The sequence below is a fragment of the Sander vitreus genome, chromosome 14, assembly GCF_031162955.1.
Source record: "Sander vitreus isolate 19-12246 chromosome 14, sanVit1, whole genome shotgun sequence".
NCBI classification, from domain to species: Eukaryota; Metazoa; Chordata; class Actinopteri; order Perciformes; family Percidae; genus Sander; species Sander vitreus.
In genome coordinates this window covers 9,446,548-9,461,733 of record NC_135868.1, presented here as the reverse complement: position 1 = coordinate 9,461,733, position 15,186 = coordinate 9,446,548, and the positions used below count along the sequence as shown (strand labels likewise).

Below are 15,186 nucleotides of genomic sequence, written 5' to 3'. Positions count from 1 at the left end.
TTGCTTGCTACAGTCTCAATGGTCACCACAAAACTCTCTTTATTTAATAAGACTGCAGCAGTATGCTGAAAGGTCACAGTAACAGAGGAGGAAGTTGTAATTACCTGGAATTCCAACCATTTGTTTTAAGTTAAATACCTTCTTACCATCTTATTTGGCATTACAGGCAGAAACTAAAGCTCTGCAAACCTGTAGTGAGGACATCAAGGAAGTGGACCAGTGAGGCTGTGGAGGATCTCCAGTCGTTGTGATTCTACTAACTGGGATGTGTTCAGGACTGCTATAAAACAGTCTGGATGAGTACAGAGGCTGTGACGTCATACATCAGCTTCTGTGAGGACTGCTGTGTTCCATCAAGCACCAGGGTAAGTTACAACAATGACAAACCCTGGTTCACAGCCAAACTCAGAAGGTTAAGGCTGGCTAAGGAAGAGGCGTTCAGGAGTGGGGACAAAGACAGATTTAAAGAGTCGAAGTACAAGTTTAGCAAGGCAGTGAAGGAGGCTAAACGACGGTACTCTGAGAAGCTCCAATGCCAGTTTTCAGCTAACGACTCTGCGACTGTCTGGAAAGGACTTAGGCAGAACACCACCTAAAACCCCCCCACTCCTTCAATGACCGACACCTAGCCAACGACCTGAACGAGTTCTACTCTCGATTTGAAAGACAAAAGGACAGTCCTGACACCATCCCCCACGACACCTCCCTACAGCTATAGCCACTGTGCTTCACCTCCACCTCCCCCACCTCAGCAGGGTCCTGGGCCTCCCCACCAATAGGGGCTTTCCGACCGGAGAGATTTTTGCAGTTCTTAGAACTAAATGTTCCTAGAACACTTTTTTCATCGTGTTCCGACAGGAAAAATGTGGGTCTATTTAAGTTCCTCTGGCCGCAGTAGCGTACTTTTTTAGCTCCTACTTCAGAGCAGGGTATTTTCCCTTTTCCTAGGTGTACTTGATTGGTCTAACTTATAAGTCACGCCCACTGCCAACTCGGAACTTGCAGCAGAGCAACAACCAACAACGGGACATTTTTAACAATTTTCACCATCTTATTCATCATTAAATTCACTTCTGACAACGTTTTAGGCGAGAAATTAACTGTTTAGATTTTGAATATAGGCAGTCTTGCGAAAATTGATGCCGAATTGACAATTTGCTTCAAAGTTTTCGGAGTTGAGAAGCTCAATGAAGTGAGGCGACAGCCAGCAGGCGACAGCCAGCAGGCGACAGCCAGCAGGCGCCTGCCCCGGCTTCTAGCTCGTCGCTCGGCCAGTCTTGCTCAGACACCTCGCTGTGAGTTGGAGGTCTCTCAGACCGCTCTCGTAAATAAGAGGCTTTTATTTCGCCGTTGACGGTTCGTTTGTTTAAATATCACAACACATGTCCATCATAAGATTAATGGGAACCTGTGGTTAACTGTCTTTTCGGAGTTAAACTCCACAAGCGTGTCCTGCGGCTCGCTGGCCATCACACACACACACAGTCACACACACACACGTCCACAGCACAGCAGGCAGAGGCGGGGTCTGTTCCGAGAGTAATAAAGCCCTGTCTGTATTGAGCAAAACATTACGTGAATTACTACGAGAATGGACGGAATGCTGCTTTGTTGTTGTTGTATGTGGCGCTAAGGTCTAGTGACGATGCTATAAAGACCGTTGCCGTGCTTGCATCACTCCCTTACCACTCCTACCAGTCCCTATGGCCACTTGGCCAGTGGGAATGCAAACGGAAAAAGAGATTTTGGGGGAGAGTAGTTCTTAGAACTGCTTAGAAGTGTACTTTTCCTCTAAAAAGTACAAGTACTATCCAGTCAGAAAGCACCTATTGCCCTCCTTAAAGGTTCCACCCCCCCCTCCACCCCCCTCAGTGACGACTCTCTCCATCCACGAGCGGGACTTCAACAGACTCTTTAGGAGACAGAACCCCAGGAAAGTTGCTGGACCGGATGCTGTCTTCCCGTCAAGCTTGAAGCACTGCACTGATCAGCTGTCTCCAGTGTTGACAGACATTTTCAACACCTCACTGGAGACAAGCCACGTGCCAGCCTGCTTCAAGACCTCAACCATAATCCCTGTCCCCAAGAAGCCAAGGACCACAGGACTTAATGACCCGTCGCCCCTGACCTCTATGAAGTCCTTTGAGCGCCTTGTGCTTTCACACCTCAAAGACATCACAGACCCCCTCCTGGACCCCCTGCAGTTTACCTACAGAGCCAATAGGTCTGTAGACGATGCAGTCAACCTGGCCCTACACTACATCCTCCGGTACCTGGACTCCGCAGGAACCTACGCCAGGATCCTGTTTGTGGACTTCAGCGCTGCTTTTAACACCATCATCCCAGCTCTGTTCCAGGAGAAACTCTCCCAGCTAGGCGTGCCTGACTCCACCTGCAGGTGGATCACTGACTTCCTGTCTGACAGGAAGCAGCATGTGAAGCTGGGGAAACACGTCTCCGACTCCCAGACCATCAGCACCGGATCGCCCCAGGGCTGTGTTTTTCCCCCCCTGCTCTTCTCCCTGTACACCAACAACTGCACCTCCGGTCACCAGTCTGTCAAGCTTCTGAAGTTTGCGGACGACACCTCCCTGATCAGACTCATCTCTGATGGTGACGAGTCCGCCTACAGGTGGGAGGCTGCACACCTGGTGACCTGGTGCAAGCAAAACAATCTAGAGCTCAACCCTCTAAAGACAGTGGAGATGGTTGTGGACTTCAGGAAGAACCCAGCCCCACCTGCCCCTATCACCCTCTGTGGCTCCACAATTGACACTGTGGAGTCTTTCCACTTCCTGGGAACTACCATCTCCCAAGATCTCAAGTGGGAGCTGAACATCAGCTCCCTCGTCAAGAAAGCACAACAGAGGATGTACTTCCTGCGACAGCTGAAGAAATTCAACCTGCCAAAGACAATGATGGTGCAGTTCTACACAGCCATCATTAAGTCCATCCTCACATCCTCCATCACCATCTGGTACGCTGCTGCCACTGCCAAGGACAAGGGCAGACTGCAGCGTGTCATTCGGTCTGCAGAGAAGGTGATTGGCTGCAATCTGCCGCCGCTCCAGGACTTATACGCCACCAGGACTCTGAAGCGTGCTGGAAAGATTGTGGCCGACCCCTCCCACCCCGGACACAAACTCTTTGAGACACTCCCCTCTGGCAGGAGGCTGAGGTCCATCAGGACCAAAACCTCACGTCACATGAACAGCTTTTTCCCCTCCGCCACTAGCCTTATTAACAAGGCCCGGAAACCACCCTGACACTCCACCTTCATGCCACTGTTCTCTCTCTGCTGTAATGCTCTTTATTTTTTATTTATATATTTATTTATTCTTTATTTTTAATTTAATACATACTGTGTACATATACTTATAATTATATTGTTTATACCTATACTTATATTGTTTAATATTCCATCTAGAGAATGTGTGACGTGCACCAACAACACCAAAAGAAATTCCTTGTATGTGTTAAAAAACGTACTTGGCAATAAAACCCTCTCTGATTCTGATTCTGATTGGATCTTGTTTTCAAAATGTAGTCAAAAATGAATTTGGACTGTCCACTCTTTATTGTGAAAAGCACAAAAGAGTTTTGAACTCTCTTTAGTGGCAACTATGGGTCTGAGTATACCATATGACAGTTATACAAGCGAACCTGCTTTAACCTCTCTCTCATCTTCTTTGCTGCTTCACAATTCCCACTTCTCTATGTGAAAACTAATTAGATAGCAAAGAACTATGAACTCCCAGCCAAGAAAATGATCAAAATAGGTTTTGACCCTGCCAACGTTTTACCCTCGACACAGACCACCATTATCAGTCTGACTTCTTTATGTTGCATATTAAATGATGAGTCTAACTGGTTACCGTGTAAGCCATTCTCTTGCCGTCGCTGCACATTCCTTTCACAGAGGGAACTCCTCTTGTCACTGGATTACTGTAATCTGGATTTAACAGAGTATTGTGTGACAGTTGACTGAATATGTGATTGAGTCTATAAGTGTTTGTACACATGCGCATGTCAGTGTGTTTGTGTAACATGCAGAGGGTATTAAAATCTTAGAATGACAGAATGAGCCATAGGGATAATGTAATATATGATAATGGATAATGCATGTTTTTACAACTGTTTATATATATCTACCTCCTCCAGATGAGCAGGCCAACTCCCATGGAGAGCAGCATGATCAGGGCGGCCACGGACACGACGACAATGATCACCACTGGACTCTGTTCACTGGACGCCAGTGCCACTGGAAATGACAAAACACTCGCTCATTGCACATATGAACAAAAACATATACCTTAGCTGAAATGGGTGTGCAACAAATAGCTGGGCAAAGAACTACACGTTTGCCATCACTCCATAAAAACACAATTTAACACACCAGCATGCAGTGCACATACTGTACATTCAATTACTGTATATTAGATGTGAACAAGAACAATAGATGAGATCAAATAAGGCAATGACCTTTAGGGGCAAATTCATTTAACAGGCAGTTGATTAGAGTGAAGGGTAAACTGATGTTTTCCTATTGTCACCAATTGTTTTTTTTTCCTTTTCTTTTTTTACTTTCTTAAAAAGTATCGGTTTAGGCACCGTTAATTATGTATGCGATTAATTTCGATTAATTAATCACAGAGTATGTAATTAATTAGATTACATTTTTTAATCGATTGACAGCCCTAGTTTTCATACACTCTGCTTCACTAAAATGACTCAAAGGAACAGAAATTATATGACACCATGTGTTTCAGTAATACACAGTATACTGTCAATCACATTACATTAACTTCATCCACAGATGGCAGTTTGGCAAGTTTGCCAGTTGTCTTCTCATCCATGTTGGTTTAAAAGTTAAGGGTTGTTGATAACCTTGCAATCACTTGTACAATTATTAAAACAGTAATAGTTTTGTAATCTACTGTTACCAAGGTAAAAAACTAAACTTTGAACCTCAACAGATCTGCAATATTTACAATCCTGGGACACAGCACAGCAGGCAGTAGCTAACAGTTATCTTAACAAAACTGAAAATTAATTTTCAGCACCACAATGTAAACACTTAAAGAACATGAATTTTCCCCCTCTGTATTGAAGCTGTACACCCACCCATTGTTTGCTTACAATCAACCTACAAATACTTATAGTCACTTAATGCATTATTCACTTGACAGATAAATGTCATACCTGTGTGATTGAGGTTGATGATAATGTATTGTTAGTATTGTATAAAATCTGTTTGCATGCCTGCGTTTCGTACGTGGCCACTACAGGTTTCTGTGTTGCTGCATTGTAAGTGTGTCAGGTCATCACTCATTTCACTCTTGATCTAGCCTGAAGCAGATGAAGCAAACTGAATATGCATTATCCCAAAAAGGTTATTGTGCAACTAAGAGCACTCACCCTAAAGCAAAACAAAGAAGTGTGACACAATTCGTTTAAAAACAAATACATAATCTGTAAAACTGGTCTTTGGCCAACTGTAGAAGATTTTTGTGCAGGGCAACTCTCAGGTGAAATAGAATTTGAATGCTCAACAAATCCCTTTCCTGGTAAATAAAAGGTTTAAAACAAAGGATTCATGAGATGACACAAGGGACATGGTATCAACTTGCACAAAGGAGAAACATTTCACAGTTTACTAGTAAAATCTTCACACATAATCTCAGACACAGTCACTTCCCATTCTTTGTCTCTCCCCATTTCTCTCTCACTCTAGCCGCACGGTTAATTGTGTGGGCTGGCCAGGTGCCTATACAAACCCCCTATCCCAATCTGCCTGGCGGTGCTGAGACGAGGGAGTGAAGAGAAAGTGAGGAGGAGAAGGGGGGAGGAGGAGGCGTAAAACGGCTACTCACACTCGCCAAGTGTCTGTAGCTCCAGGGGAGCGCTGTATGCTCCGTAGTCGATGGGAGGTGGAGAGGAGGACGATGAAGAAGAGGAAGAAGTAGAGGAGGATGAGGAGGCAGAGGGTGATGACAGAGGGGAGGAGGACAGGGATGAGGAGGGGGCCGGTGTGGAGAAAGGGCGGATGAGGAAGACATATGTGGTGCCAGGTTTGAGGTTGTTGACACTGATCCGTGTGGCGGCGGTCTTCACAGTAGAATAACTCTGATCCTTTTGTTCCTGCAGAGACAGAAAGTGAAGTGAGACATGGAGAAAACAAAGGAGGAGGAGTGCGACGAGTAGGTGGAATCCATTTGTGAGATGCCTTGTTCATTTTCATGGCACAGTTTGTAATGCTGGGAGACGTGCGAGACGATTCAAAGAGTCAGACAACTTTTTCAGACAAGCTGAGGAGTCAGACTTCTTTAAACTGCTTTCAATAAGTATCGCTCTCTGCTTTGGAAGTAAATTATGAAAAACCTCGGTAATGAAAGCACGGCTCTATTCATTAGAGAGATCTTTAGAAAACAAATGAAAGATGGTGCTCATTTGTTTCTGTCTGTGAGAATGACTCACTCACACAAGTGGACACAATGGGGGCAATGAGTAGGTGACACATTAACATAATCACTCCACTTGTTTGATAGGTTTGTTTTTGCCTGCGTTCCCTTTCCCACCTTGTTTCAACAAATAGTCCTTATTTTATCTTTGCACGTCATGCCTCCGCATGTCAACAATATCACTTCAATTGAGGTTGAGCTTCTATTACAGCTTTGATGATAAATCAGATTTAATAGTCACGGTAAAGCAAGTGAAAGAGTAAGTTTTTGAGTGTGCACAATGCTACTTGTATGATCTTTATTGCTTTTTAAAGGGATGGAGCAGAACGAACGTCAGAGAGAGGGACGCAGGCAGAATGAAATAAAGAGAGATGAAATGAGACAGAGAATGGCAGCTACTGTATAATGAGTGACTCCTGTGGAGTGAGCTAATATAGTATGTGACACAGAAGAGATGGGCATGGGAGGATGGTGAGGAAAACACAGAACCCCCAGAAATGATTGGTCACAGATGACACTTTGTTATACCAAGTTATGAATAAACAGTGAATTAATCATTATTAGTCTCACCATTGTTCGTCATTAATGTCGTCACAATGTGTTATTTGTTGTGATCCAGATTAAACAGATTTTTACATACACATACAGCAATATGTGGGTTCATACTGTAAAGCTGCATCCTGATACAAAAATAGAAGGAAAGGGTTATACACTGACTAAGCAAAGCCATATTTCATACTTTAAATGGCTTATTGCTACAGTGTAGTTGTATTGTCTTTTCATTTTGTGGCCTGTCACCAATTTTCCTCTCTTTTTATCACTGTCCTCTTAAAAGCATCTTTCCACCAAGTCATCTTCCCGTCATCTGTCCCTAACACCCTCTCTAACCTTTTCTCTCCCTCACTTGTCACACAGGCACCTCATTCTTTCACAACGCTCTGCTGTATACTTCTTGTTATTTCCTCTCTTTCCTCAAGTCTTTCCTCACCCACCCCTCCTCTCCTCTGAATCTTTTTTCTTTTCTTCTAAAGACGTGGGAGTAGAACAGTGAGGAGCAGGGCTTTATTAAATATGGCAAAGCATAGAGAAGAGAAGGAGGTGTGAAAATGGGTTCGAGTGTGACACAGCCAAATACAAAGACCTTGCGTTTCCAGAAAATACAGCCTATGAAAATGGAGATGTGTAAGCGTGACAGCTGTGATTTACGTGCATGACAGATTTACTGTGAATCCTGGTTTGTCACAATCTGACTGTGTGACTGAAGTGCTATAGTAAATGAGCGTGATAAGGCCGATGAAACTACACTGGTTATCCATAAGAGCAAAAGAAAATGTGTCAGTAACATGGACTCAGGGTTATACATAATTGGCCCTTGAAATGCACTAAAAATACATCTCAGTATTTAGCAGTTAAAGGCAATTATTTAATCTTATGGAAAGGGTTGTAAAAATACCACTTCTGATTTGCTCCAAAGTCACACAACACAACAGCAGTCAGTATATCACTTCCCCTTGTTACCTTTGTTGAAAGTTTCTGTTCTCCTTAAAGTTTTTATCACCAATGTTAGCATGGTTTACCAAAACAAAAGGAAACATGAAGATTATTTGAATGTCTATGCTGTCACCATGGATACCAACTGGACCCCGAATGATACTGGATTTTCAATTTCGATACAGATTTTGATATTTAAGAGTTTTAAAAAAAAATGTAATACTTATACAGTATACTGGCTGTTAATTGTTGTTTTTACAGAAACCTATACCATTAAGAAAATGAATATCTAATAATATATAAAAAATAAATCATTAAAAAGGGGCCTACCATCAATGTTACACAAGAAGTTCAGTTTACTCGTCATGAGGAGTTCTACCTCAGACTGTGAAATAAGCTTAAGGGAGGATCTAATGTAAGACACTATTGAGTTGCATTATTATACAGTATGGGACACTTTTTAAGCTTTCGGTCTCTGCTACTGTGATTTTGACCGTTTATTTCTCTTGTGAGTCCCATAACTTTATGGAAGCGCAAGACTAAATCACTGTAGTATCCCTTTAATATCCTTCAAATGTGGTTATCAAAGAATTGTGACCAAAACATATACAGAGCGGAATATTTTACACATAATAATTAACCTATCAGTGCTCTCTGGTACACAAAACCATGTTATGGTGACACCGTTTTCCCATTTGCCTCAAACTTTTCTTTGGCACCAATACTTATAAATCGGTAAAAGGATAACATTGTCAAATAAAATCAGCCATGCTGTATCATATGGGTTCTAATACCAAAGGGACAATATTCAAAAACATATTCCTTTAACTTTTATATTCCTTCATTGCTTCCCTCCATTTGGTTGCTGGACTTTTTTTTTATACACAATTTATATCAAGAATAAACATGACAAACTAAGGTTAGTGATGTAGCAGAAAAACATCAGTGAAAAACAATGACGTGGACAGATTGTGCCAGTGGATTTACCTTCTCATAGTATTTGACCTCATATTCAGTGCGGCTGCTGTTTGGGTAAGACGGCTCCCTCCACACCAAGGTTATGCTCTTCTGCTCGATCTTCTCCGCTCGCAGGTCACTGATCAGAGATGGCGCTACAAAGACGAGAAGAGAGAGAGAGAGAAAGGAAAGAGGTGAGTTTGGGGATTACAGTCTCATTCAATATAAATACAATGGCTCGAAGAGTTTTCTTGAGAACATCAGAAACCGTCTTTCTCTGCTGTATTCCCAGTTTTTACAAAGCTTGACGGTGCAGGCAAAGGTCAAGGGAGGAAGACAGTGAATTCTCTTACGAGGAGGATTTTGCCAAAAAGCAGGCATTGATATATACAGTATACCCTACTGTATTCACAGATCTGAGATGAGAGGGCAAAGGAAGAAGGAAGCAAATATTGATTGTGGGCATAAGAGGACAGTGGGGAAAGTCCAACAAGGATGTAAGGAGAGAAGAGGAACAAAGGGAGTGAAAGTACGTGGACTTTGCAGGTAGCAGAGAGGTAACGGATTAATTATTGAAGCTGAGCTGTGTCAGAGCAGGCAGCTTCATCGCACTCCATGAATGGACAAACACTGCGTGCGTGCGTGTGTGTGTGTGTGTGTGTGTGTGTGTGTGTGTGTGTGTGTGTGTGTGTGATTGAACAGGGCCTGGATTGGTAGATGGATAGAGAGACTCCGTCAGTTAGCCTGGACTCCTCGTTTCCTCTCAGAGTCTCTCAATTAAACTGACATCAGAACTTTTTCTGACTCAATCAAGAAGAGCCGCAGTGAAATTGAGCCTGACAGATATTTCATCTCTTATTGATCACAATAGAGGAACAAAATTGAAGATGAATTATACCGTACAAAGCTTTCCAAATTTAGATGCAGTGTGTAATGGCGCAGCTCGCTAAGCAAACAATTTCATTACTGAGAAAAGATCAGTTCTTTGTTTTTCTGTCAACAAATGACAGGCAGCACATCGTATGATAATCGGCAAGCACCACCCACTCTTGCTTAAGTGCTAATTATGCTGTGTATAATGAAGTAGCAAAATAGGATGTCACTCCAAAATACTAAGAAAAATAAAGGGGTGCAGTTAGCTTAGTGAAAAGGCCTTTATGTTTGGGAGGAGCGCTGACATTAAGGCCATTAGGGTTAATTTTAGTGGCAGGGGTGTTTCCTGTCATCTTTTTTGTACTGGATTAAAATTATTATCGTTTTTCACTTACTTAAACCTTTCAATGTAATTCAAAAATACATGATCCTCAGGATTTTCTACGACATTAAAGTCACTTTTCCTTATCTCTTGACATTTCGTTCTATCCCTGATTGTCTTCTGTTTTTATTCTATCCTTTCTCATTCTCCTCTCAGTCACCCCACCAGTTGACGGCTCCTCTTTCTTGTGCTTCTCACTTCCTGCTCATCTCCTTCCTGACCTTTAACCACCATACCTGAAATAGTATATGAAAACATAACTGGTTTAGTTTAAGGGGGCACTTTAATGTTTGATTTGCATTAAAACAATAATTCCATGCCTGAATGTGAAAAAAAACTTTAAAATAAATAAATATTCAGTGTTCAGAAAAAGCTAATTGTTCCAATTAGTGGCATTTGAAAGTATGAACACTTTGCTTTAAAGGCATCCAGTTATTGTAATATACCCACATATTGCAACATAAGCGACAGACATAAACAGTAAGCTGTAGGGGGAGGGGAGTTGTAGGGAAAAAAGAGACACTGAAAGAGAAGGAAATATGCTAATCAACAGTATACAGGAATGTATAAACACTTGCAGAGCGATTAATCTTTATGATTAATGAATATGTACAGGCATTTATTATATAATGGACTGGAGCCTAGCTCATGAAAAAAATAAAGCAATTACTCCCACAGTACATTGGGGGGGGGATAAGACGAGACAAAGGACAAACACATTTAGAAAAAGAGAAAGGTGCTAGGTAGTTGATGAAATGAAAGGTTAAAGTGAAAGGAAGTTCTAACAGACACCCTTCCTTTCTTAAAGTCCCTGCCACCCAAACGCAAAGAGAAACTCAGTCTAAATAAACCAAGAGCAAGGTGTCAACCTGCTCTCCCCATCTAGAACTGCAGGCTATTGTTTGCTTCTTTTTCCTTCTTTGTGTGTTGAATTATGCATAGGACTGGTGCCTGCCGCCACACCAACCAAATCGCATCACAGCTTAATCTGACACATACAAATCAGGTGAGCATGAGTTCTCTATTGATACACACACAATACCCCAAAGGCTTAAATACAAAAGTAATGCACTGGTTAAAGTGGTGTTAAAATGTGCCAGACAGAAGCAGAGTCTAAACTGTGAGTACAATTTCTAAATCCTTGAGGAATTTACTATAAACTAAAGAAGAGGAGATACTTTATTGATCCCCAGGGGGGAAATTACATTTTTACACTCTGTTGATATGTAACACTTTACACACAGGCCCGAAATACACACACACACAAACAGGACCTATACATGCGCTAATTGGAGAGATGTCAGCGTGAAGGGGCTGCCCATGAAGGGGCAGTTGGATGTACAGCGCCTTGCTCCGTACGGGGAGTTGAACCAGCAACCCTCCGGTTCCCAAGCCACGTCCTTACAGACTGAGGTACCACTGCCCCAAACAGCACATATACCGTAAGTGTGATACAATATGTACACTAATACATATCAGACTTTCATATTAAACTGGAAGGGGCCTTTCATTAGGCCTGGAAAAAAAAAAAACTTCTTTCGTAGCTTCTAAAACATATTTACTAATGAAATTATGAAGAAATACGCACCAGAATTTGAATTTACCATTTTGTTATCTACCGTATTGTCTAGAAAATGTCTTCTAGGAAAAAGCGGATATAATAGTTTACAAGACATACACACACAATCAGTTGGCATAAGTGCAGCTACTGTGTGCCCACCACTTCAACACACACACAGCACAAACAAGAGTGTATGGCAGCAAATGGCGGGTTGTGCTGGTTTTGGCGTTTCATTTGAGAGGAAGAAATCGATGCCGACTGCTGTGTGAAATGGCTTTTGCACTAAAAAATGTACACACAGACACACACACACAATTGCACAATGCTTTTCACAAGTAATATAGAAGAGGTGATGGCCTTGTGAGCAATAAGCTTCTCCAGCTCTGCTGTGGAAGTACGCAGCATACGTTTTCAAAGCCTCATCATACAGCAGAAATTGCATGGCAGACACACTGATAGGCAGTCGTCACAAAGACATAGAGCTCCTGATAAGATTCTGGTATGAAAGCTTTGCTGTACACATACCAATCACTGCTGGAGAAATGATATTTAGACTTCAAAGGGACACTATGATGAGAGCAAAAAAAGTGAGTCATGAGGAAGTATAATAGATAGAGTTTGGTCAAACTTACTAGGATGTGAGTACAAACTAGGGATGGGTGTAATTTAGGTTTTATAGATCAGATTTCAGACTCTGCTCATTAGTTGCAGTTTTTGTTGAATCTGAACCTTTCTACACCCTTGACACATTTGTCACAAACTTATTAAATCGTATTGTTTGAATAAGAAAGTAAATTATGTAGAAAGCAAAAACTACCTTCATTTTTAGCTGATTTAAGCTGCCGGAAACATGAACGAAATGGTATTTTAAGATTCTGTCTGGTTAAAAGAAAAATATGAATATTCTCTATCTTGCCATGCACTAGTTAAGTATTTCTTGTCTTTTACTTTGGATGCACATTTAGCTGATTCTCTTAAGTCATGACCACTACTGGGAGCACTGTGCACACCACAATGCAGTAAATGCATTCCTATGTTAGATGAACTCCTTCCACTGTATTCATTTCCAGTGGTGATAACTGTTTGCCCTTCAAAGTTCTAGCCACAGTCCGTCATATTGCAAACTCGGTGCATGCCTAATCAGCTATAACTGATATGGACAGAAGCACAGATCCTCCTAACTTGCTTTCAAAAATCAAAAGGTTGAATTGAAAAGCACGTTTCTTAACAAATCCTTAGGTTCTTAAAGAGGGTTAAAAGTTACAATTTAGATCCAGTTCTCAATACCCAATCCTGCAGACACTGGGGGTTATGTGACAGCTCTGTCCTCAGGTCTCTATGGCAGGTAGATCTATGAATAGACTGTGGCACAAAATGGCAGCCGCTGTTGTAGGCTCTTGCATGCATGTGTACAGAGGCAGCTGAGGTGCATCTGGCATCTCTGTGGCGTTATCAAAGGAGACAGGCAGAGGAGCTGCTCTCCCCAGGGACGTCGGCACATGCAGGGCTTAACATCTCACAGTCATTCCCACTTTTCCTCTCTTTCTCTTTCTCACATGTATGGTTCCTCTCTCGCCGTCTCGCCATCTCCTTATCTCGCCATTTCCCCAACACAGCTCTACCTCCATCTCTGTTCTGGGGGGAATCCATTGTTCCATGTTCCCCCATGTGTGTTCGGAATGAAAAGTTAAGATGGTGGAATGTGTGTAGCTATACGTCGTATAAGCAGGAATAATTGAGAGCGCTGCATCTCTCAGGCCTATTCATGATCATAGCGTTAATGGGAAGCAAGAGAGTCGTTTCCTCTGGGCATAGCACTACTGGCTTCTCCTGGGGATAAACGGATAGTGCAACGATTTATGTGACTGACAGCAGAGGAGTGGGAACATTTAGTTTCTTTTGGTTCGGCTGTCCCTGTGGCTTTTTATACACCTACTGTCACAAGCATTTCTGTCAGTGGTTCCAAAATCCCAGTGGAGCGTGCATGTGCATTTCAGTAAAGTTTAAAACGGCCAAGTGGTTCACTTTTTAAAGTATTTTTACTCATTTGAACTTGACAGTAACGTGTGTATCTTGGATCAATGCAAAAAGCTTATCAGGAAATGAATAATGTGCATGTATTTATTGCAGTTCCAGATTTCACTCAGATTTTCAAATATCCTGCCGATAGACTTCAATCTGAAGCCAGAATCCACTGCTGCACACTATCAACTGTTATTTGTGTGGAGAAACACTGCAGTATCCTCTCAGATGGTAACCATAAAGCAATGCATTTCATGCACTGACTGAATTAAGCACACAAGTTTTCAGCAGCTCACTGATTGAAAAAGACATTGAAGAATAACATCTAGCTGTTGCAATGAAATCGCTTAATAGTATAATTTAATACTATAATACAACATAATGGTGTGGGCAATAAAGCAAAGGTTCACTATTATAGCTTTAAAGCATCCTTTAAATGCATTCAAGTACAGCTTATATAATATCTTTGTATTAAACACAGTCAACGTTTCTTTAAACTGAATCACTATCTGAAAGGTGGATGACTAAAGTAGGCTGGCATGTAAAAACATTTAGAGGATTCAAGACTACTCTGTTTTAAATCTCAACATCTTTATTTCACAATTCCGCAGGTGGTTATATGTGCATGCATGTGACTGCATCCTAATCTAATGATGTTGTATATAAGAGCAGCTACCCCACGCAGGTCTCACTATCTTGCAGTGAGTCTTGCTGTTTTAATCTGTGGCTAGCGGCCTGCCTCAGCAGTGGAGCGGTATCTGGCAACCTGTCCTCGCTCACGACTTTAGTCTAATCTGCCCTATCAGCATCCAGCCGCCTGGATGCCTCATCCTAAACACACACACACAATTATTCTGCTCTGCTAAAAGAGCAGGAGGTTTGTTAAAAATGATATTATCCAGGATCACGCTTCAAAGGCGAGGTGAGCAGATTCAGCAAGGATCAGGTATTATCTGTGGTTATTGTCATTCATATCAGTAAAGGAAAAAAAGAGGAGGGGAGATGTTTAGAGGAAAAGAGTGCAGCACGCACACACACACACACACACACACACACACATGTGGATGTTTTTGTCTGAGAGGGGGAGGAATGGTGCAGTGAGGACACCTGGATAGGGCACATTTCCATCTAAACTACAAGATTATATGTTGCCTGGACTTGATCTTCCTAGGTGTGTGCACACGTGTGTCTGGATGTGTGTGTTTGTGTAACAGAGAGGAGCGACTCAGTGATAGAATGATTAAATGTGTCAGTCAGTTGGTGGGTGGGTGAGAGAAATGCTGGAGCAGAGAGCGAACAAGAAAGCGGGACAGAGAGTCTCTCGCTGTATGACATATTCAAAAGGGCCCGATCAACATTATCCAGCTGTGCAAAAACATCAGGTCCTGAATATAAACTTTCAATGAAACAGCGACCCATTTCTGCACATAAGAGGATGA

The 15,186-nt window shown here is 42.1% G+C and overlaps 1 protein-coding gene across 4 annotated transcripts in view; it reads right to left on the bottom strand.

Annotated features, from left to right (window-relative positions):
- Positions 1–15,186, bottom strand: part of epha10 (EPH receptor A10) — a 150,174-nt gene that overhangs the window by 21,861 nt on the left and 113,127 nt on the right. For 3 of the 4 annotated variants that reach the window (XM_078268381.1, XM_078268382.1, XM_078268384.1), the window contains exons 4-7: positions 8,940–9,064; positions 6,026–6,141; positions 5,874–5,920; positions 4,153–4,282 (exon numbers count right to left, since the gene is read on the bottom strand). In XM_078268381.1, the coding sequence (XP_078124507.1) occupies positions 4,153–4,282; positions 5,874–5,920; positions 6,026–6,141; positions 8,940–9,064 (418 nt within the window). Of the gene's footprint in view, positions 1–4,152; positions 4,283–5,873; positions 6,142–8,939; positions 9,065–15,186 lie in introns of all 4 variants that reach the window. The other variant, XM_078268380.1, reaches the window with a different exon arrangement.